Source organism: Saccostrea echinata, unplaced genomic scaffold (assembly GCF_033153115.1).
Source record: "Saccostrea echinata isolate AGI-Se365-2 ecotype Australia unplaced genomic scaffold, CSIRO_AGI_Sech_v1 ptg000054l, whole genome shotgun sequence".
NCBI classification, from domain to species: Eukaryota; Metazoa; Mollusca; class Bivalvia; order Ostreida; family Ostreidae; genus Saccostrea; species Saccostrea echinata.
The window spans coordinates 38,082,000-38,106,087 of NW_026889803.1; the positions used below are offsets into that span (position 1 = coordinate 38,082,000).

Consider the following 24,088-nt stretch of genomic DNA (forward strand, 5'->3'; position numbering starts at 1 on the left):
AATAATATTAAGTTTCATACATGTAGTTATTTATTTCCATACAAATTGTATGACATGGTAATTTGTCTTAACTGTGATGAATTTTGGTTTGTACTGCTTTTTATAAGAAAAATATAGATTTCCCATCAACATTACTGTTGTTAAAAAACTGCTTGTCCAACCTTATGAATGCCCAAAAAAGTAACTGTCTTATTATGCTTTGCACCGGTCCCATCCTGGTGATAAATATTGCCTGGTCCCTTAAGGCTCTTTGGGTACGACTTTAATCCATTCCATTACAACTAGCTTCTACATAGTTTGAATGAAATCACAACAATATTATAAAAAACTTTATTAGAACAAAATTCTACATGATAAAGAAAAGTGTAAAGACTGATGTTAGTAGCTTAGAGACTATAACAATTAATTTGAATTTCTAAAAACAAACACATACACCCAGAGGACTGGATTAATTGTTTCTGAGTCAAGATAAAACGTCTCTTGTAGAAACAAATACATGACTGAAAAAAAAAACCTGAAAGCGAAATGAAGGAAGGAAAATTATAATATCGAATGTTAATTTGTTAATTAAAACTTTTGCATTATATCAACAATTAAAAATTAACGTTTCTATGATCGTGGAATGTACAGTGATTATATACTACTGCGCAAATGATTTAACTGGACATGTAAAACAATAAATCAAAGTTAGTACTCCGTAAAGATTAGTTTGGGTTCCAGTTCCACAGGGTCGTTGTTGTTGTATATTCATTAATTTGGCTTTCGGTTTCTTTCAACACGACGAATTTGAGGATAATATAGGCGGCAAGAGAGAGGATGCCGAGTCCAAGCGAGATTAAGGTCAGCCTTTTAGCCGAGTTGGCACTAGATTGCCCACCTTCGTAGTCACCCTCGTCGAAACGGCTTCTTGCCTGAACAAGTAAAAATAGCGAATTTATCAGCCCTTGTATCAATGTGATTGTGACTACCAATTAATTTAATCTTTAGATGTGTTTGTAATTTTTTAAAAGGTCTATTAAAAATTAATCTCATTACTTTTTACGTGAACGTCTTCTGCATAAACAGATCCATAATATGAGGGAAAAAAACTTTTTTCTTGTGAATATAATCTACTTCCAAAAGTTAAGCACCACCAAAAGATTGCTTTGTCTTATAAATAAGAGTGAGAAATATAGACACAAGTTGTAAATCATTATGTTATATATATATTGTCAGCGGTCATTTACGCTACAAATTTACTTTCTAAGGCGGAAATTCTTCAAAATCATACGTCAGTTTTAAATATTTTCTGTTCAATATTCCAAACAATCAAACTAAATTTGAATTACAAAACCTATACTGGATTCCTATACTACTTAATAATCCTTTCATACAAAGATACAGAACGGGTTAACGTTCCAGTAAATATTCCACAAAGCCTCTTTCTTAACTCCTCACCAAAATATTAACAGCATGCAGTGAATGAGAAACTCAGGAGTACTGTACAACAACATATTTGAGAAGCGGTATTAATTATATACTAGTAATCAGATTTGAATACTTAAAAACTCCGAGGAACTTTTAGAAAATCTGAATTCACAAAAGTTTACCAAAAACAATAACACCAAATATACGACTTTTCAACACTTTGTTCGACCATTCCTTTTTGACATCATAGACAGCTGCTTTTTCAATAAAAATGGAACTCACAAATTTACATACTTTGTCATTGATCATTTACAAAATGTTTTTGTTAAAAAACATTCTAACTGTACACTCAAGGACTCAAATGTTGATATTAAAGGTGCTTGGGCACAGATTTGAAGTTAATATTTTCCCAAACCTTCTGTATAATTTCATGACTTATATGTTGCTATAGCATTTCATACTAAAGTATGATAAAAATCTTATTTCATCTCGAAGTTATTAAAACTTCGGATTTCTGGACGCGTTGGACACATCCTTGCGCTTTCACATATTTTAACTTTATTCTTAATACTTAAGAAAAGTGACAATTCTGTTATGTATTAATGAAAAATATTAAAACTATAACCCAGAAAATTCAGAGTAGAAATGTTCGAAGGCAAAACCCACTCACAGTATTGTAAGTCAGTGCTTAGTGGTGTGTGCAGAGTTTAACAATTGAACACACCCGGTGAATCGTAAACATTAACAATTACAGAGCTCGTGCCCTGTTTACAAAAACAGTTTACATTTCACGGGTGTGTTCAACTTGTTAAACTCTGTACACATCACAGAGCACGGACTGACAATACTGGTGAGTTGGTTTTGCTTTCGAACATTTCTACTCTGAATTTTCTGGATTATAGATGTAATATTTTTCATTAATACATAACAAAATCGCTTCTTTCCTTAAATAATAAGGATAAAGTTAAAATTTGTGTAGGTGCAAAGATGTGTGTGTTAATCAAACGCGTCCCGGAATTCGTAGTTCCAATAATTTCCAGATAAAATAAGTTTTTAATTATATATTCGGGTGAAATGCTATTGCAGTATATAAGTCGTGATATTATACAGAAAATTTGAGAAAATATTAAGTTCAAATCTGTGTCTAAGCACCTTTAAAAAGATGCTAGGAGTTTCTGATTTACAATATCTATGAAGTTTTTGGATATCAAGTCTTCCATCAATCGATTGGAATTCCAATGGGTACTAATTGTGCCGTGTTATTAACAGACCTACTTTTGTATTCACATGAAGCAGAATTTTTCTCAAAAACGTTAACCTCTACATGAAAAATGAAGTCTCTTGCTGTGACCTTTAATTGGACATTAGATTTATCGACGACTTTTTTCAGTTAACAATATTCATTTTCATTCATGCGTTGATTCAATATATCCCTTTTAACTCGAAATGAAAGATATCACAGTTTCTGACACATCTGTTTTTCATTTGGATTTTAGTACAGAAAGACATTGATTGCAAACTTACTCCTAAAAATTATAATAAACGCGATGACTTCAACTTTTCTGTTGTTAACTTTCTTTATTTATGTAACATTATACCATTAACACCTGGATATGGATTTTATGTCTCTTAGTTGATTCGATATACAAAAGCATTTCCAAGTACAAAAAATTTCTAAAACAAGACACGCTCTTGACAAATAAGTTGATGATACAAGGATATCAAAAGCCCCATTTAAAGTCAACATTTTGCAAATTTAATGTTCGATACAATGACAATATTAGCAACTTCAAAATATTGTTAATTCGAATGTTGACATTGTTAGGCCATTTTTTTCTCACTGGATTTTCTACGGGCTTTTCCGTTCACCCGATCATGGCAAGGAGTACACGGCGGGTGTAACCGGCCGGCAGAAATTCTTACTCCTCCATCACACCTGATCACACTCTTATGTTTTTAGAGGTCAGTGTTTATCTGCTCCCATTTTGTTCCAATGAACTTATGAGTTTGATTACTCTTCGTTATTTTCTGATTTCATTGGATATGTTATAGTAAATGTGTAATCAGAAGTATAATGTATTTCATGAATTTCATGAAATACATGAAATTCCCACCCTGCTTGAGAAATACATTTTTTTTACTGTTATTAGCTAGGAAATACATAAATTTACTGAATTTTTCAATATACATTACACTTATTTACTGGTGGCGGTTTTGGTGAGATAATTAAAGTATGAACCACATCAACGAATTATGTGATATTTTTTGTTAGTCACAGAACACTGAAAGAGAACGACATTTCAGTACTTCATATCTGTACATGATGACAAGATATAATATCCTGTTCAGGTGGACAAAGTAACAATTCCGATTCCAGCTGTGTAAAGAGGGCGTGGAGACCCTAATTCATGCACATCGTTCAGGAGGATGGAGGTGTTTGTTTGTATGTTGTTGTTGTTTTTTTTTGTTGTTGTTGCTGTTGTTGTTCAAATGAAGGGCAAACCCTTTTCAAAGGGAAATAATATACATTTATTGCTGGTTTTTGAGGTCAATTAAATGATTAAGACACCTGAGGAGTAAATATTCACTGAGCCCGAAGGGCGAGGTGAATATTGTACTTCGAAGGTGGCAAAATCATCGTAATGACCGAAAGAACACAGCAGTGATTGTTTTATTATATGATTCAATGATTAAATGACACAAACTCATTATTTAAGCAATCCATGCCATCTTACTTGTTCACATCTACTGAAGTACTACATCTACTGAAGTACTAGCCGAAGATAATGAGAGAAACGGGGTTAAAAAAAACAGTTGTATTATTTTGGAATTTTTAATTCTAATTTAGGTAACAAAAAATTTAAATTCTTCCTCAGATCACAAGAACAGCAAAGCCGTGATAAGTCTTATCTAAATGGAAGCATCCTCAGGAAGTGTAGATTCGATTTTGTTCAAATGATGACCCGGGGGGTAGGTTGGGGCTACAATGGGGATCAAAGATTTACATAGGAATATATAGGAAGAAGAATCTAGAAGGGTTTTAGTTACCAGGTGAGCGTTGTGACCCATAGGTCTCTTGTTTTTTGAAGTATGGTAACATTTTCCTAATTATATATCTTCTTTTTTGCCTGAAGACGTAGTTGGAATCCACCCCCTTCCTCCCCCACCAAGTAACAGGTTTTCGGCGAATATTTTTCCTTTTTTGCTTGTCAAACTTTCTTTTCTGACTTCTTCCAACTTTGGGAAAAAAACGATGCTACGATGCTTTGTCTCCTCAGAGTGGAAGGAAACAGACATAATATTCTTCATGGAACACTATAGCAAAATAAGTTATTTCAACTTTCTGCACACTATCTATCAGCTCCAGATATCAATAAAGAAATGGATTTAGTGTTAGGGAAGTTTCTCGGGTAATGTCTATTTGGATGAACAATGCTTCACAAAAATATACCTGTAAAAGTGCTTGCACCAAAGGCAACTTTAACCTATATGACAGAAACTTATCTTCATATTTGTTACGCAAAAGGTTTCTTCTGCATTCTTCTGCGGAGATTCTTTGATAGTTTGGACTGGTGTAACAGATCATGGATGTACTTATTTACACATCATTGGTGGAACTCTAACTAATCAAAGCTACCTTGAAGAGACTCTCTGGTCTATTGTTCATAGCAAGAATTGTTCATGGCCTCATTAAAAAATAATCATTAACAGATTGTATTGACCTGCAAATTCTCCTTATCTTGATATAATCGAGCATGTGAGGGACATTCTGGATCAAAGGGTTTAAAGAACTAGTAACAATGCTCTGCAAAACGGCGACAAGAAAGGAAGATATTACAGAAGAACAATTTCGACGCGTGTGAAAATTATACAAAATGCTCTTGCATTGCAGCTAACGCTGGTTTTACACTTTTTAAAGTGACTTGAAAATATTCACCATGCCCACTTTGCGATGTCAATTTTTTTAAAATCAAAATCACATGCTAAAAATAATTAAATAAATAATTGAATAAATGTGTCAAAAAGCTTCGTTTTTTGTGGTGCTACACTGCTTTTGTAATACAGTAAAACTTGTCTAATCCAGATGCCATTGGTTCCATAAAAATTGGCCGGATTAGAGAACATTTCGGTTAAGACAACATTTTAAACAATGGAATCAACTGAAAGGGATGTAGGTTTACATCGTAATAGGAATGTTTTCACTCAACATGCTGGTAAGACTAAGACAAGACAAGTTTTACTGTATTAGATGTAAATATAATATTAACGTAAAACCGATTCCTCGAGAATTGAGCAGTATTCTGAATATCAGCAAATATATCTTGAGATTGTTGTACCTAATCGTAAAATCGAGTCAAAGTGAAGTTCCTACTCTGTCTTTGCATGTAAAATCATGTGTATGAATTACTTTCATAAAAAAAAAAATACAAGATAACATCATACATTTGAAGCTGCAACGATGGCACAGATCCCAGTAGGCCAGAAACAGCAGAGACACGAAAGAACGGCAGGCACCAGCCAGTCGTTTCCTCTTCGTGCAGCAACCACGTGTGGTGCAGGGGCATTGGTGACCTACAGGGTGACAAAAGCAACAATATACAATTTTTATTATGATTAGATCGCATTGTATTTATATCTCCCATGTACGATCACAGACTTACGATAACATTTGTTGATGATCTCGTCATCGGGTAACCATAAGCTGAAGGCTGCTGTTGTTCGTATGTGGGAAGTTGATCGTACCCCGCATTGTATGCTAAAAATAAAAGCATGAATGTCGTTGGTTAGATGTTTTTGATTTTGAATGTCTTTCTATTGAATAAAGTTGGTAGTTTCTTATAGAAAATTGTTTGATTTCTCATCCTTTTGTTTCATCTTGAAAGAAGCATTCTGAGAGCATTGAATAAGCAATACATGTCCCCTACCGGTATCCCCTTTTCTTTTTAGGATGTCATTTTGTAAGACCCTGTATATGAAAAGTGCCCCCCCCCCTCCCAAATATGGACATTTCGGTAATTACTTGTTTATGAATGAAATGTCTTGAATGAAGTCTGCCTTACCAAGACGTGTTTGATTGCCATTAGACATACATGTATGCTTTGGTCAGAACAGCTCATCTTACAAAATGCAATTTTTTAAAATAAATTCTTTTGAATTGTTGACAATTATAGTTGTCGGGTACTTATGCAATGCTCCAAATTGAACAAGGTATGGATTGATCAGATACCATTGAAAACTGTAGAATAGAAAATAAATGACTTCCTGTAACAGTGAACGCACGAGAGATTAAGGTGTTTTCGAACCCTTTGACAATAAAATCACATTATGTTTAAATAACAAGACTGTCGGTAAACACGTCTGCTTACGTATGGAAAACGTAAAACGTTAATCGTTGTTCTTAACTCAAAACACAAACCAAAAAAAAAAAAAAAAAAAAAAAAAAAAACCCAATTCAACTCGGGAAAAATACTCATTCTTTATTACATCTGGTGTTATTTCGCCAAGTATATTAAATATTCGCTGGTAGAAATTGCTGAAAACAATGAACAATATTACTTAGAGTCTTCTGTCAAAATCTATAACCTGAAAAGAAAAAAGTTGCGGAAAACCAAGTGGGACACACTGACATACAGACAGGCAGACGGACGGACGGACGGACAGTCGCAGAGGAAACCTATAGTCCCTTCCGGTTTCACCGGTAGGGGACTAATAATAGTAACACTTGGCTTGCATAAATTTGGTTATATGATACGATTTTCGAAAAATGTAAAAACATTAAAAAGAGCAAACTCCCTCCCTTCCTCAATCCAAATCTATATTAATGCAGCTTTTCTTGCCGTAAGGAGCCTGTCTATAAGCATATGAAACCATGGTATAATACAAAGAAAACGTACTGACTCTACACATTTAATGATCTAGGGCAGCTATTTAAGGACGTGATACATATTTCTTTATCTACAAAAATGCCTAATCTATACTTATAAATTAATAAATTTTGCAAATAAATGTAAGCTCCGAAACAGGTGCCCCAGAGTTCTTACTAACTCCTCTAAGAATACACTAGATACAAGATGATGTCCGTAAACTATATTCAGATATTTTTAATGAAACTGACAACAAGCAAAAGTTTATTTATTTCCTAAAACGTCATCACTGAATTATTCAATCAAAACTTGATTTAAATGATATAAAAGAATTAAGTTGTGATAACCGATTAAAAAGGGAAATGTGCAAATTAGCTTCCTCATTCACCAATCTTAATATAGGCGGAAACTTCTAGAACATTATATAGCATCGAGTCCGATGTTAAAATGAGGCGATTATAGCTGCATGAATATAAAAAAAGCTTTTGTGTAAATGGTCATTGAAATAATGGTAAATCATTAATAACACTATAAGTTGTGAATATAGTTATATATCAAAAGAAAATTAGTAGGTTTTCCTAATAAATTTATTGGTAAAATTAGTATTTAATCACTGAGAGCATAGTGGCAACGAACCCGAAGTACAATTTCTACTTCGTAATAAATTTGCTTACATGAAAAGAGAAAATTAATAAAAAAGGTATTGTTCAAATAAATTAAAGCTGTTAAAATTCTGTGTTTTAATCAATACATTTCATTTTTTTTCCTGAATACATTTTTTTGTATCAAATACTCGGCCTATATTCATAGGGCGTTAAAAGCTACCTGTAATATATGTTTACAAAAAAAAAAAAGAAAAGGGCAAAAAAAAAAGAAAAGGGCAAAAAAAAAAAAAAAAAGGAAAAAAAAAAATCAATTTATCATTAAAATGTGCATATTCGCTGCTTTTATCCTTGACGAAATGAAATAAGAGCACCTGAAGTACAATATCCAGAACATATTATAACAGGTTTCACAATGAACGTCAATTAATGAAAATGCTATTTTCCCAAGTTTTTAATAAAAAAAAAAAAGGGGGGGGGGTAACGTACATCTACTTCTGCTGTGCTCCAACGCTAAATGCGGGAATTTGAACAAAGTATTCCTTCCTGCTATAACTCTTTAGGTTGTCAGTAGAAACTACAATAAATATTATTGGAATTTTTCTGTCGGTAGTGATATAAATTCAATTCCCCGCGCTTGCGCGAGATTAAATCTAGTAGTATACGATTTATGTCGTGTAAATAAGGTTCCACATTTAGCATTAAATTTAATACAATGTAGTTTTTTCTTTCATTTTGAAAAGAAACAATTTTCTAAACTTTAGGCTTGATAAATGCAGTTACGAAATTTTGCCGTTCCCTGCGTGCCCTATTTCTGCCCCATTCCTCAATATGTGTTTATAAAATATGCAATTACTTCCACAGGCACTTGGGGTCTGGACCCCCCCCCCCTTTTCCATTTTTTTTCTTTTTAAATATGGAGTCGATTCACCTTTTTCCTATTTTTGTATTCTAATATGCACTATATGTTATCAATAATGTAACTCTTTTGTCTCTATATGCTGTTTTTAAATATACCGTTTTCGACTGATACATAAAAAGAGAGAAGGCTTGCAACTCTTTTCTCATCGTCTGCCTCACCTCGCTTAAACTTCGCCTGATTATTTATCGAAAGAATAAGAAAACATGGAATATGCATACATCAATAAATTCGTTATACATTCTTCTTTCTTTTCATATTTCCATTTAATTTTTATGTGCCCCCGATTTGTAAATATTTCGATTAAATCATCCGCATCTAGGGTAAAGGATGACTGCACTTAACGCCGGTTTTTGGGTCTTTTTCGGTCGCTTCTGTTGCTTTTATATCAAACTCTTATTTCATTTTCATATATTTATGAAAGAATCCTGTCAATTTCGAGCCGAATTTAAATATTACAATGATCTTAGACTGTTATACAATAAAATGATTCTATGTTTTCTGTCCTTACTCTTTCCAAGTGTAGAGAATTTACACTTACCTGCCCTTGATTAAACATTAGGTATGCATGAGAGGTGGAGCTAACATTGTAAGAATGGCTCTAAAATTAGACTAGATAAATAACAATGACATGTATTTAAAAAATACGAGATCACTCTTTCCCATTCCTTCTCATTCCCTCTTTATTCTGTATGGCACAAGTACACTATTTTCAGAGGTTTCAAAAACGAAATTAACAATATGAGCGACGTCCATGTAAGTAAAGTATCTTTTAAATCAATGCCTAACAATTTAACGTGTTCGAGCACTTTGTCCTAGTTAGCACAAAACATGCTACTTTACAAGTCACGTGACGGAATTTAATATTCACAGAGTTACCTGAGGTAAGAAATCACGTGGTGAATTATAATATTCAACATGTCACAGCCCTTGGTTACAATAGAGAGAGCGATGTAAGAAGAAGCAGTTTTTTCTCGTTTAAACCATGAGCGCATGTTTGTCTATTAATCTCCTTTTGACACAACATTGTTAATGCAAATATACAACTACTGTTAAACGGAGAACAATAGACAAACATGCGCTGACTATGTATAAAGTCAGTGAAAAGGTGGGCGTCCTCATTATCGTACGGAGATTCAAGGAATTGTGATGACCCCCGCCTTAGAAAACAGCTTCGTACTTCGTAAATACGTACTTTTATTTAATTTAATTACATAAAGTTGTAGATTAGATGTTGACCATTTGTGCAATTAAAAGAAAAATGCTTGTTTTGAAAGTTTATTTTGTCGCAATTTTCGCATGTCCTTAAGTGCAGTCATCCTTTTGTTGATGTGCACCAGCTGGGACGGAAGTGCCCGGTATTTTCGGGTATCATCATTACATGTAATGTAATTCGGAACATTAAATGCGAGAAGGAAAACATCCCGAATTTTCTCTTCATATAACATGTAACGGTAAGTTCTGTGAATAACAAGATAACTTTAACTAGAAAAATTTTAATGGATGAAGATTATACTTTAAATAGACGACCTAGACAACCAAATTCCACAATATTGTTATTACAAAGCCTGGAATTTTTTTTTAATGCAGAACATTTATAAAGTTAGAGTTACCGTTATTGCACTTCCGTCCCAGCTGGTGCACATCAACAAAATTTACCCTAGATGCGGATGATTTAATCGAAATATTTACAAATCGGGGGCACATAAAAATTAAATGGAAATATGGAAAGAAAGAAGAATGTATAACAAATTTATTAATGTATGCATATTCCATGTTTTCTTATTCTTTCGATAAATAATCAGGCGAAGTTTAAGCGAGGTGAGGCAGACGATGAGAAAAGAGTTGCAAGCCTTCTCTCTTTTTATGTATCAGTCGAAAACGGTATATTTAAAAACAGCATATAGATACAAAAGAGTTACATTATTGATAACATATAGTGCATATTAGAATACAAAAATAGGAAAAAGGTGAATCGACTCCATATTTAAAAAGAAAAAAAATGGAAAAGGGGGGGGGGGGGGTCCAGACCCCAAGTGCCTGTGATTACTTCCAAATACGATCTATCACAAAATGATTCCGCCATTGAACATTAGGATTCTAAGTTATCTTTCATTTGAATACGAAAGGGTGTTGAAAACTGATATTTCCTATCTCTATTTCCTTTTGGATATTTTGACCTCAGTGCTATTTGAACAACTCCGATAATGGAGTTCTAACATGAAACCCTCTTCCGAACGTGAAATATTGTCATAATTACATGTACTCATTTACAAGCAGAATTATGCAATGAATTGGGTATAATTGGATTTTTTTTATTAATTAGATGAGGGTAGGTTACCTAATAACCTTAACTACCGATACGTTCACAGCTGGACATGACGTGTGAGGAAACTATACAAAAAAGATATTTTTGTCCAGTTTTTAAACAGGCTTTTGTTTCTAATTTGGCACATTTTAAAAACTTTTAATCACGGTGACGATCAAATTTAAAACTACAGACATGTATCATCTTTTTTAAAGTAAGTGTCAGTCTGAAGAAAATGACGAGAAAAACAAAACCAAAGAAACCTGTAAAGCACAAAAAGGGTAAAGGAAAATAAGACAAAAATAAACTTTAAATTATTGGGATCGTAACGTCCATTCTGAGTAAGATGCGGTAAACAAATGTGAAAATTTACGCCAACATTTGTCGAATTTTACATGTCCCTTACAGGACCCTGAACCAATATAACCTAGGCAATGTCAAAGTCAATACTTTTCTCAATTTATTTGGCCACTGGCAAGGTAAAGTAACCAAAAAATTGCTGTTCGTTATCGCTCGGTGATCTCTTTTAATCACAAACACTTCTTATTTTCTTCTTGACAATTCTAAGCATTGTTAGATGTTTAATCTCTGCTAATTTTTATCAACTTAGCAAAATCGTACTTTCTGCATTCAATGTTTGAGATGTAAATAGTTACCGTTTATTATTCCCTCCCAATAAAATTGCAAAGGAAAAAACTAACTAATCGTATTTGTGTGTGAACCTTACAGCGTTGTTGACGCAGCATGAAAAGTATGTAATATTTTACATATTAGTCTCAAACTTTTTATAGTTGCTGATGACCAAGGTCCAATCACATTCACTGTCAAATGTCAAGGTAAACCTTAGCTTTGTTTCAAGATTATCATTTATCCATCTAGCGGTAGTCTCAAAAATGCAAAAGAAGTGATGAATGCTTTTCTATATATTCACTGCAATTGGAATTTCGAAGGGCGTTAAGTCAAGATATATAAATTCCATTAAATACAAATTCTTAAGGAGCTGAGGATATCTGTATATATATATTTGAATATATGATATATTTCAGGAAACTGTTTATTTCGTCAACGTTTGCCAAATCTTAGAATTCGATTCATAAAATGTCATGCTGCATCATTATAGATGTATTGAAGAATGTGGGACTGATGGATTCCAATCCTTTTCAGTGATCACAGACAATTTGTGTGTGAAATTTAAAAGTTGGACTTTTGTCAAGTGCACTCTTTTTATCTAAAACAAATTGATCGGTTTTTTTTCCCGAACAACTTGATTTATCTTCTGTATCTGAAGTATCATGTCCCCTTGTCTTGTCGAACTGAATTGTTGATTTTTTTTTTTATCGAGTTCAGTATTAATATTCACCTTTCTCGTTGTAACATGTACTATTTTAACTAAAGGTAGTAAACTCTTTTAAGAATACTCACAATCTCCTTGGAATTTTTGTCGGCTAGACATTTTTGTTTAAAATTTTTGACTAAAATACACAATGTAGTTCCAATTGTAAATTTCCTAAATTTGTGACTCTGACACAACCCAATGTAATTAATATACTGGCGTATGCTTGGTCATAATTATTTCACCCCTTTTGTACGTTTCAGGGTTTTCCGCTTTACCCGGAAGAAAATTCTAGTGGCCAAGTTTATCTTTAAATCTTTTTCTAGCACCACGAGATTCTGCATTCATGCAAACGAAGGTACCGAGAGTTAAATGGGCATGTAAAAGGTTTAAAAACCCATTCAATACAAAGCTCACACAAATATTAAAAATTGGCCTTGGTGTTCTGTTCAATTCTTTTCTTATTATTCTTTTTCAAAGTCATACTTAAACTTGAACCCTCGGCTGCATAATCCCTTGAACATGATACCTGCATATCTTAAGTTAGTCGAATTTAAATCGTAAGAAACGGTGCTCAATTAAAGACTACATCATTGTTTCCATTGTAATCAGATATCTTTTTAAATTAAAGTCGGTCAAGACCTGAAGATTCTTATGGAGATGAGTGATGTTTTTTAATATAAAGGCAGTCATTTACTAAAAATGTGTGTTCTGAAAGCTGAAAATACTCCTTGAAAGATGAATCGATATTAAAGATTCATGTAGGTCCTAATCAAGTAAAAAAAATTCTAGTACACATGAATAAAATTTTAAATGCAAGTGTTCCTCGTCAAAGATTTGAACATTCATGGACATTTAATTAAATACAGGATGATATAAAAATCAAGAAGTTGTACATTTAATTTAAGTCACTTTGTTATAGAAAATAGGAAGAGAAAAATCAGCATTCCACCAGATTGCCCTATTAAATGTTTTCATTTTACCTCTTCGAACACGTGGTTCTGGTTAATCTACGATGCAATATTTATTTATATTAAAATCAATTTAAAGTTATTTTTTCCTTTTTTCCCTAAAAAAAACACAAATATTTGAAAGATGTCCCGGCCCCGGGATCATGAAACATCTTAAGCTTAAGTCAAAATCTCTATGGTGTAATACAATGTTCTAGAAATCTAGCAGAACAAAACTAAAATATCTCTTTTTTCAATATTGCATTACAAAAGTGTTGTTATCTGCAAATTTAGAGATTAATTCAATAATTAATAAACATTCTACAGGCAATTGAAAATTTGACTTAAGTCTAAATCTGTTTCATGATCCTGGGGCCTGGTCACCGTCTCAGTAAAAAGGAGTAGTTTCTCACCTCATAACATGATACATATAATAAAAGGTAGTATGTGCCAATGTCTTACAAAGAAAATCGGCGCTTTAAGGATAAGGAGAGAGAGAGAGAGAGCAGCATCTCTTATGCATTTAAATGACAAACAATTTGTTTTCACATTACAATACGCGTTCATTCGTGTTTTTTTTTTCGGGGGGGTGGGGGGGCAGGATCGACTCCACCCGAAATTTGTATTCTGATAGAACAACAAAGGAATATAGAAACAACTTGCCTTACAGAATTGTAATTAGAAAACTATATTTCTATGTTTATTTTACAATTGTTTGTCAATGTGGAATGGAGAGAATAGATATCAGTGGACCTATTGATTTTCATCCACGAAATGCATGACAAAAATATCATTAGCATGTAAATTTAGTCTGACACCAGAAAATATAAATCCTATGCAAGCAAATTTTTCCAAAAGACATTTTAAAACATTACTTCAGAAAATAATGTCATCAAGAATACTTACTGATGTTTGAATGAATTCTAGAGAGATTAAAGTTCAAAGTAATGTAACAAGAAAATGCAAGCTTCCCAAGATGGAGCAGATATTAAACAGGGCCCTACAGCCGGGGATAGGATGGGGCCACAATACGGGATCAAAATTTGCTTGAAATACAGAATATAAAAAGACACTTTTGAAACTTTTTCCTGAAAAAAAAAAAACCGACCCCAATTACTCATATTCGTATGCATGTATTGCGAAGATTCCTTTTTGTTCAAACTACTGCCCGTGGAACTAGATTGGGGCTAAAACAGAAACTTGACATTGACATATATAGGAAATCAACTTAAAAACAGGAGTAGAGGGTATGAATAAATCAGACTGAACAAATATTATTTATTCAGGTGAATTCAGGTCTGTTTAGATCGTGAATGCTTGTGTTAGGGCGGAGCTAAAATCGGGGAGCAAATTTTATATAACACACTCAGAAAAATACAGAAAAATAAGTGAGTGTAATTTATTATAATACTATGCATTCCCATATACATGTACTTTGGGTTTAGGTTTGTATAAATCATGACCCCTGTAGCGCTAGCGAGGTTGGGGGCACTATATACGCTCAAATTTTTCATGGGAATTCAGAAGGAAAAAATCTGATGATGAAGAACAGCAGTGCCATTTCAACTCTAGCACTTTTTATGGGCCATGGGCGTCTTGTTTGATTTTGTTAGATAATGACTCATATACAAAATTTTACCATTACCAAAATCAATCACATCAAAACGTACGACTTTTCAACACTTTATACAACCATTCCCCACGATAAATTAAGATCCAGACTTTATGACATAATTGATAGCTGCTTTTTCAATATAAATGGAACTAGATTTACTTACCTTGTATTTGGTCATTTACAACATTATTTTGTTAAATTTCTCGGTACATGTAGCAATCCAGTCTCCATTTGATCAAACTCAAACATATTTTTTTCCTAACGGAAATTTCTATTTACACAAAAGAAAGAAAAACAAACTTCTACATAAGTTATTATCCTTTATTTTCATCTGGTAGTAATGGACTTTTGCGAGAAGCGCTGACTTTTAAAATCGACGGCTAACTTTTACACAAGGACAACATACGAGAGCTCTTTTGCGATATAAATATTTAGCTTAACAGTTAATTAAAAGATAATAATGAGCAGAAGATGAATTTAATGAATATTGGTAAGAATGCTGACAATGTAAAAAAAAAATTTCTGACCGTTTTGCTCTCTTCATGCTGTAAGGAGAACCCGCTTTCTATGATCCGTCGTTCTTGTACTCTCTCCTAATAGATCCTTTATTTCCTTTGTATTTGCTGTAAACAGGTGATTCTTTATCAACTGTCTTCAAGGATATTTCCTTAAAAATTTAACATACTGAGGAATCGACATTGTTCTTGAGGAGTATGTTTAAGACTACTTAGAACACTCTTACCCACGAATTTTCATCCCCACGAACATTTATTTTGTCAATGTATCGAATCATTGAACCTTCCGTGTATATTCGAGTTACTAATGAAAATACGTCTCCACGAACTACCAAAAGTTTGGTTGCCCAAGAACATTGACTTCCTCGAATTAAATGAAAAAGGTGAAGATAACGAACAGTGATCGATCTCAAAAAAATCTACAAACAATACAAATCTGTGAACAAGGCATAAAACACTGACCCCCGAAAATTCCAAAGGTAGGAATACGTGCCTTGGGGGAGTAAAAACCCCCTGTCGACCGAGGGCTGGGTGTTGGTTGGAAATTTCATATTGCGATATATTGCAATATTTGGAACTGTATTGCAATATGTATTGCAATATTTTTAATAACTGTTAAAATGCTCTTTTCATATTTTATTAATCCATTTATAAGCAAAGTTTATAAACTTCTATAAATACGTAGCAACAGAAAAGTTCTAGTTGATTTCAGTACAGTTTGGCAACGAAATGCAACCATACAACAGAAACCTTTACCGATCAGTACTGTTTGGGACGATCGAAACGTTTCTGATATCTTAAATTTCATAATTTAGTTTATAAACCTAAAGCCCAAGCATTTTGCCGGTACATCGGTACTGGAAAAACGTATCGCATACGATGTTATTTGTTAACGAATCGCAATATAGACCTATACTCGGCACTTTGGGCCATTGAGCAGTGAGGGATCTTTTTCGTGCCAGCACCTACTGCGACACGGGACTTCGGTTTATACGGTCTCATCCGAAGGACCGGTCTCCACGTCCCACAGTGGGATTCGAACCCGCGACGTAAGGATCAACTCCTTTCTCCGCGACTCTAGAGCAAACGCTCTAACCACTGCGCCACGCGGGCGGCACATGCATAAGGAAAGTTGACGATGGAAATTTAAAGTCATCTTGTTTGTCATACAATGTAGTTGTTAGTTTGCCCTTATTGTCTATAGTCAGTAAACATCTAAATATGAAACAATGATTCCACAAAAAATTTCTCTAGCTATCAAATATCAAAAGCTTAAAATTCTTTCAAAAATTGTATTTGTCTGGAGAATTTCCGAAAATCCCTAAAATCATGTGTAATAGACACTTAGGATTGATCTGCTTATACTAAATATTTCCTGATAAGTATTTCTCCAGCATAGAAATATGTCATAAATAAGCCGAAATGCAGTCGTTTTTTAGAGCATAATTAAAACATGAAAAGGCATAATTTACAATACCTCTGAAACAATAAACGAAAAATAAAGGTACTCTTCAATTTCCTCATATACTTTTGAAGCCACTAGTTTAACTTCCTCTTTTTGTAAAACATTAAGGATATTTCCTGCTCTTTCAAAATCGAAAAATGTGGCACCGAGAGATCAAGGACAGTGTTGAATGCGAAAGATTTGAGGTTAAAAATTATAAATGTCGGGAATTATAATCCAGATTAAGTTAATAGAAAAGCAGCAAAAATGACTCGCAACCTCAAGTGAATTTTTGTAAGCTTTGTCAGCAGACATTTCCTTGAGTTTGTTATTTCCTTAGAATACTAGAAAATCAACGTTTTCTTTTCAGGCCCGTAGAACGCAGAGGGGGGAGGGGCGCCCCCTCCTTTTTTGGAGCATAGTGATATGCTATAATAAATTTTCATTTAGATACGGATTGTCCCCCTCCCCAATCTTTGTTTTTGTAAATTCCAGGATCGTGTCAGTTGAGGAGGGTTTTTTTTTTTTGCTAGTCAGATTATTTTGAAACTTTTTGAAAAGCGTTGCTACACGGCTGCTTTACTTTCGATTTCAAATAGTTCATTTTTCTAAACATTAATTGATAAACATACTTTTGTTATATAAGAGAAATACTAACATCTTACGAAACAAAGTATTCTTATATCGGGGCCAATTACTGTTACACTGAGTTTAAAATTGGAACAATTTTTGTTAATTATGGAATGAAATATAACTTTAACTTTTATTTAGTGTGAAAATGTTCATCCCCCACACTTCTTATTGCAGCATACATGTACAAGAAGTCAAATTCTGCCATGGTAATATATTTTAAATTTTCTTTTGTCAAAAAAGTTGGAACCCCCAATCCCACTAGAATTTTGTGTTAGGGAAAAATTCCTCTTTGTTCCTTGTCAAAGATTTTTTGGAAATTTGTTAATTATTTAATTTCTAGGGTAAGGCGCTTAAAAAACTTGTTAAATTTGTGTGTGATCTTGTGAGTGTTTGAGAGAGAGAGAGAGAGAGAACAGTGTCCCTTGTCGATATAAATGATAGGTGGGGAGAAAGAGGGATGGCAACGCTCAATTTATAAAAAAAAAAATTGTCCGTTTTCATATCATTTTACTTTACTTATTTTCAGATACATGTATTAATTGTTAAAAAATTGGAGTGGGAATTTTTTTTATATATTGTATATTGAAAGATTGAGTAGCTTCATAGAGTTGTCTGAAGAAAATTTGGAAGGTCTTCAATCAGACACGTAGAACTGATGATAGATGGGATGGGAGGGGCTGCCATCAACCCCCCATGTTCTCCAAACTTCACATTTTATTACTAATTTAGTATTAAAATTTTCAAAGAAAATTAGGTGCAACACTCCCCCCATTTGTTCCAGTATAGTTATCAAATTAAGAAATTATTCATGTTAATGATTGAAGATTTTTTTCTCGATGAAAAAGTTGGAAACTAGCCCACTCACCCCGAAATCCCAAACACATACAAAATATGATTTTCGAGTTTGAACAATTTTCAATTTTCTTTGCTTTGTCAGCGATATTTAAGGTAGGTTGTCAATTATCCTTCTTTCAAGAAAGATGTTACGCATCTTCTTATTACCTTGTTTTGTGTAAAATTCCATTTCTAAACATATCTAAGCATTCATACGGAAGCCAGTATCTTCTGGGATAATACTTGTATATTAATGGCGATCGCAACTTAATTTATCTGGCGGATGTCACTCATCATCTGTACGAGAAATTAATATGATTTTCAAGAATCGGCAAATAAGACAAAAGATATTCAATGTATTAAATACAAGTATTTGGGGAAGTGTAGTGAGGAGCTCTTGCTATATTCAATACCGGTGTTGTAGAGTAGAATTTCCCCCATAGCCAGCCCCCCCCCCCTCCCGGAATCTGTACTCTAGAGTAGGATTTCCCCCGAGGGAAGATCTCACACTAGAGCCAAATTTCCCCCTCTTTCTTTCTCAGAGCAGGATTTCCCCTCTTTAATCAATGCTTATAAATCATGTCATCAATATTTGGCTAAAATATATGAAAGTCAACTGATTCTTTTATGGAAATATGAGTGTTTTCGACCCAAAAATGAAAATACAACTGTATATAGTTCGAATTATTGAGTCTCAACCCAACATTTTAAATCTTTGGAAATTGTAATATCCTCAAAAAATCATAAAACTGGATCTCTCAACACCCTCGTTCGAATTTTAAGTTATATCAGGTCACTTTTAGTTATTTTATAATTTGTTAACCCTCTAAAGGCCCAGTATTTCATCTATGGATCCATCCTTTTTACGAAGAATGGTGCGAAAATTCTAAAATTTATGTTATTGATAGGTTTCACATGCCATTTTGCGAGTATTCAAATCGAATAGTTCTTCAAAGGGGGAAAAAGCCAAAACCATACACACAACAATACAACAAACACTGCTTTTGCAATTAAGGCGAAGCATAAGTATGACCCCTACATCCTAGCGATATGATATTGGATTTAAAAGCAGAGAGCAGATAGGTACTCTCTAAAAGTTTTTTTTTTTTTTAAATTTTTTTTATAGAAATGAATGAGCCATTTTTAGATCCATGGCATTATTTTGAGGAGACACACATCATTATTATGTATATGTAGTTTGCAATACAATTGGAGAAAAAATTCATTTAATATAAAATCCCTTTTTGATTCTATGAATACAGTTAAAATTGTCAAATCGATTACATTGTACGATTTGTTTTAGAAACGAGATTTGAACAGATGAAAAGAATAAGACTTTAATGCTCTTTTTTTTTTTATTTTAAATGTAAAAAAATGGTTGGACGGTTACTGAGAAAAAAATGGGATTTAAAATTTTCATTTTTCGTACTTCGTATGGTTCAATGAAACTGGTTACCATTTTGAAGAAGGGATACTTGTAACAATATGTCGATCGTCCCCTTCCCTTCATACACAGGTACAGCCATGATATTTTATGGGGGGGGGTTGGCTCTGGGGGAAATCTCACTATAACCATTACACAGAAGTATTTCCCCGGAAAATTTAATCTTGTGTGGGATTTCCGTAGGGGAAATCCTATTCTGGTTCTAGAGTCATTTTTCCGTGGAGGAAATCCTACTCTAGAGCATATTTTCCGGGGGAAAATCCTACTCTAGGACCAGTTTTCCGGGGGAAAAAAGTCTACTTTTCATTTTGGGAAAATATAGTAGGAGCTCTTGCTAAATTCAATACCAGTAAATTATATACAGACCCGAATGAGACTCAGCTATTGAAAATTGAAGAAAAGGATAATACAGAAAGTGAAAAATGTTTTTAAAGGTACGTTGTGTTTGAAGGAAAGAGAAAGGGAAGATGTGTCTACCTCCCTGACCCTTTTTCAGTTTTTAGTCTGTCCACAAAATATCTTTAAGAAGTTATGCATTAAGATGGTGTTTTAGATGAGATTGAAAATATCAATAAGATATTAATCAGTACGAGTAAAAAACGCATATGCTTAAGATTTTACTGCTTTTCTTTCAACATCTAGTCATTTGCCAGCAGTATTTTCAAAAAGCTACATTCTGAACGTTTCCCTAAATTTTGTGGGTTGTTTTTCTTCATGAGACATGAAAGATCAAGTTAATGAATAATTAAGATTTTTTTTTATTATAGTTAAGGTCAACATATCACCTTGTCTGAGGTTTGCACTTATTTGATTAATAAAAACTCGAATCTCGAATGAGCCTTCTTGGCTTTCGTAACCAGTAAATAATTTCATGTGTTATCTACTGTATAAAAATTATACTGTAAACCAACTTTTATTCGCGACGACTTTATTTCGCGATTTACCGGGAATAAACTAGTTGGCGACTATTAGTTTTCGAGATCAAGCCTTTTTTTTTTGATCTGTTGTTAATAGAAAGAGAGACTTTAAGGACCGGTTCGCGGCGAGAAATATTCGCGATGACGAGGCTCTCGCGAACCTCGCGAAAATTTCTCGCACGCGAATAAAAGTTGGTTTACAGTATTCGATTTATAAATACAGCATTTCGTGCGAAATGATTATTGTATATGAACAATATTTTGTTCATTGTTTGACAATTCTTTATGACATTACGAGTACATGTAGTGTGGTCTACGTGAACACTTTCAGTCAGACTGACCTTATGAAAAGTGTTGATATTAAAATATTGATGAAATGGCTCTCAAAGAACTAAAATTTTACACGAAGTTGTTTCGTTTGAAAAACCAACATTTATGATCGTCCCTCCAAATTCTACAAAATACAAAATAACGAATTTTATATAAAATTACACAGCACATAGCAGTGAGCGAGTGGATGGAAATTACCAAGCTACACTTAATGCACAGGAATTGTAATTATGCTTTATGAAATATCAATTACGTATCTTATTAAAAACTGAGAGAGAGAGAGAGAGAGAGAGAGAGAGAGAGAGAGAGAGAGAGAGAGAGAGAGAGAGAGAGAGAGAGAGAGAGTACTTATATATAGAAGAATTCTCATCATTGGATAAAAAGACACAGTCTTAATCTTGTACATCTTTCGTGTTCTTCTTTGAAAAACATTGTTAACACAGGCAAAATTGTATACTAAACACAGTATTGATAAAGAATGTCCACGCAGTCACCTGACAAAATTTTGATTTTATTTATTAGGGTATTCAATTGATACTGGTCACATGACAATTATTAATTGATACAAAGAAATTTCGCACTAGTCGCCACACATCGTCTTAATAATGAAATGTGAAAATAACGAACACCGATCATGCTCAAAAGTGCATTTACATAATACAAGTTGTGATCAATGGACCTTTGAAACCAGAGGTGGGATCAGGAACAATGGAGGAGTAAGAATCCCCTGTCGACCGATCACACTTGCCGTGTGCTCCTTTTCATTATATGGAAAACGAAAAAAATCCGTAGACAATTCAGTGGAAATATAATGGCCTAACAATTTGTCTGAAAAAAGTCATTCAACATTCGACTTAATGATAGATTGTATTTGCTTACAGGGTCATTGTATCCTGAAATAAATATATCCTGAAAACGATAATACCTATTGTAGGATTGTCAAATCAACAGTTTAAAGCCTAAGCAAAAGCAAAGATTTGGAAGAAACAAGAATCAACTTCCATCTGCCTGTCTCACTGTAGATCATATTTCATCTGCAAAACTCATATTTTGGGTTCATTCACAAGAAGTTCTATTATGAGCTTAAAGCATAAAACACAATTATACAATACAAAGTATGTGATATTAGTCTTGTCAAGTGTCTTCGTGAATCTCTGGAAAGATCAGTTTAGAGGGCAAAAAGAAGATATTTTACAAAGGCTAACGAGTGTGTCAAACTTTTTTGAAAGCAATCTGTCCTAGCTGAGGATTTTTGTTTTCATCAAAAAGTCTCTTTTTGGAAACTTAATGTAGCTGAAATGGGCTCTTCCAGTTCTTTGATTGAAGCAATTTCTCACATGAATTTTACTAATTGCATTTTAAGACATCACAGCAACTAATGATTACAGTTTTGCGTTAGTGTACATACATGTAATCCTGGCTTACTCGCTATAAGGTCTGCTCCGCAAAAGTAGCAAGTGCAAGATGTATAGGCATAGGCATACCTGTTGAACCATCAAAGATCCCTAGCTCGAAAATCAAATTATGTGTATTGATAATATTTTTTATTCATTACATCTAAACACTTAAAAGATATGCGATTAGGAGAAAAAACAATTCATCTTTACTTGAGAACTAATTCTAACCCCACATGTCATCCGGAGTCTAGCTCTGTAGTATTTTGAATTTAATGAAAAATACATGTACCTTATTTTTGCAATAAAAAAAAGGTGTAATTTTTCATCTTATCTATGACTCAGTAATTCCAAAACATAATGATCTCAAAAATAAATCAAAAATCATAAATGAATTTTTGCACATGTAACAAACTGACAAATCATGCCAATGTGTAAAACACGTTGGATTACAAATTATAAGTGTGAAAAATAAAAAAAAATAGTTTAAATAAGCATTCAATTCATATTTATTTATATATATTCAATGCGAAATCAGTTGTGAACCTTTTACTTATATTTACAGTGAGTTGTAGTCATTCTCATACTCTGAAAGAATGCATGCAAATACAATACTGTAAAAGTGGAATACATTGCGATGTTTTTAACGCTAATTTCAAAGTGGTCCATACAGGTACCAAAAAATCTAGCTTACGATTGAATTGGAAATGCTTATCAAATGAAAAGCTAGTGGTGATTAGGGAATGGTTTTTAGCATCTCACGATCCACAATTACCTTCATTTCCTCTAAGAGCAGCTATAAAGAAATAAGATGTGTAATAAAGGTTGATTTTCAAGGCTCCCTATATTTGATTTTACTCCATTCCATTTTTATTAGCTACTGTATATATATATAGTATGAATCACACCACAACGATATGGTTAAAACTTTATTTGAACAAAAATCAAAATTATGAAAAAAGTATAAAGACTGTGTTGGTAGCTTCGAGACCATTGCGATTGATTTGAAATATTTTTAAAAAACACACACACACAAAATGGACCGCATAGAATACTTTGAGGACAGAATAAAACGTTTTTGTTCAAACAAATACATGAATGAAAAATCCTGAATGCACAAGCGAAAGAAAGCTGGGAAAAATATACTTTTGAATGTTTATTTGCCTATAAAAGTTTCCTATTATTATCAATTGAAAAATAACGATTCTGTATGATCATTGAATATACAGAACATGTACTAGGCTTACTGCGTAAATGATTTAACTGAACATGTAAACCAATCAATAAAACAAAGTTAATGCTCCGTAATGATTAGTTTTTGGTTAACTGTAGTACAACTGGGCCCTTCTTGTATATTCGTTAGATTGGCTTTCATTCAACTTGACGAGGTAGAGGAAAATCAAGACAATAATGGAGAGGATACCGAGTTCAAGCGAGGTGAAGGTCAGTAATTAAGCCCAACTGGCATTGGATTTACCACCTTCGTAGTCACCTTCATAAAAACGGGCTCTTGCCTGAACAAGTGAGAAAAGTGAATTCAGCTACAATTGTTCATGTGAATACAAGTCAATTTAATCTT

The 24,088-nt window shown here is 33.3% G+C and overlaps 1 protein-coding gene across 2 annotated transcripts in view; it reads right to left on the minus strand.

Moving 5' to 3' along the window:
* Positions 1–525: 525 nt before the first annotated feature.
* The window catches only part of LOC133205614 (proline-rich transmembrane protein 1-like), a 45,097-nt gene continuing 21,534 nt past the window's right edge, over positions 526–24,088 (minus strand). The window contains exons 1-4 of one of the 2 annotated variants that reach the window (XM_061341454.1): positions 12,523–12,611; positions 6,069–6,163; positions 5,851–5,979; positions 526–911 (exon numbers count right to left, since the gene is read on the minus strand). In XM_061341454.1, the coding sequence (XP_061197438.1) occupies positions 705–911; positions 5,851–5,979; positions 6,069–6,163; positions 12,523–12,553 (462 nt within the window). In that variant the 5' untranslated portion in view covers positions 12,554–12,611 and the 3' untranslated portion in view covers positions 526–704. Of the gene's footprint in view, positions 912–5,850; positions 5,980–6,068; positions 6,164–12,522; positions 12,612–24,088 lie in introns of those variants that run through there. The other variant, XM_061341453.1, reaches the window with a different exon arrangement.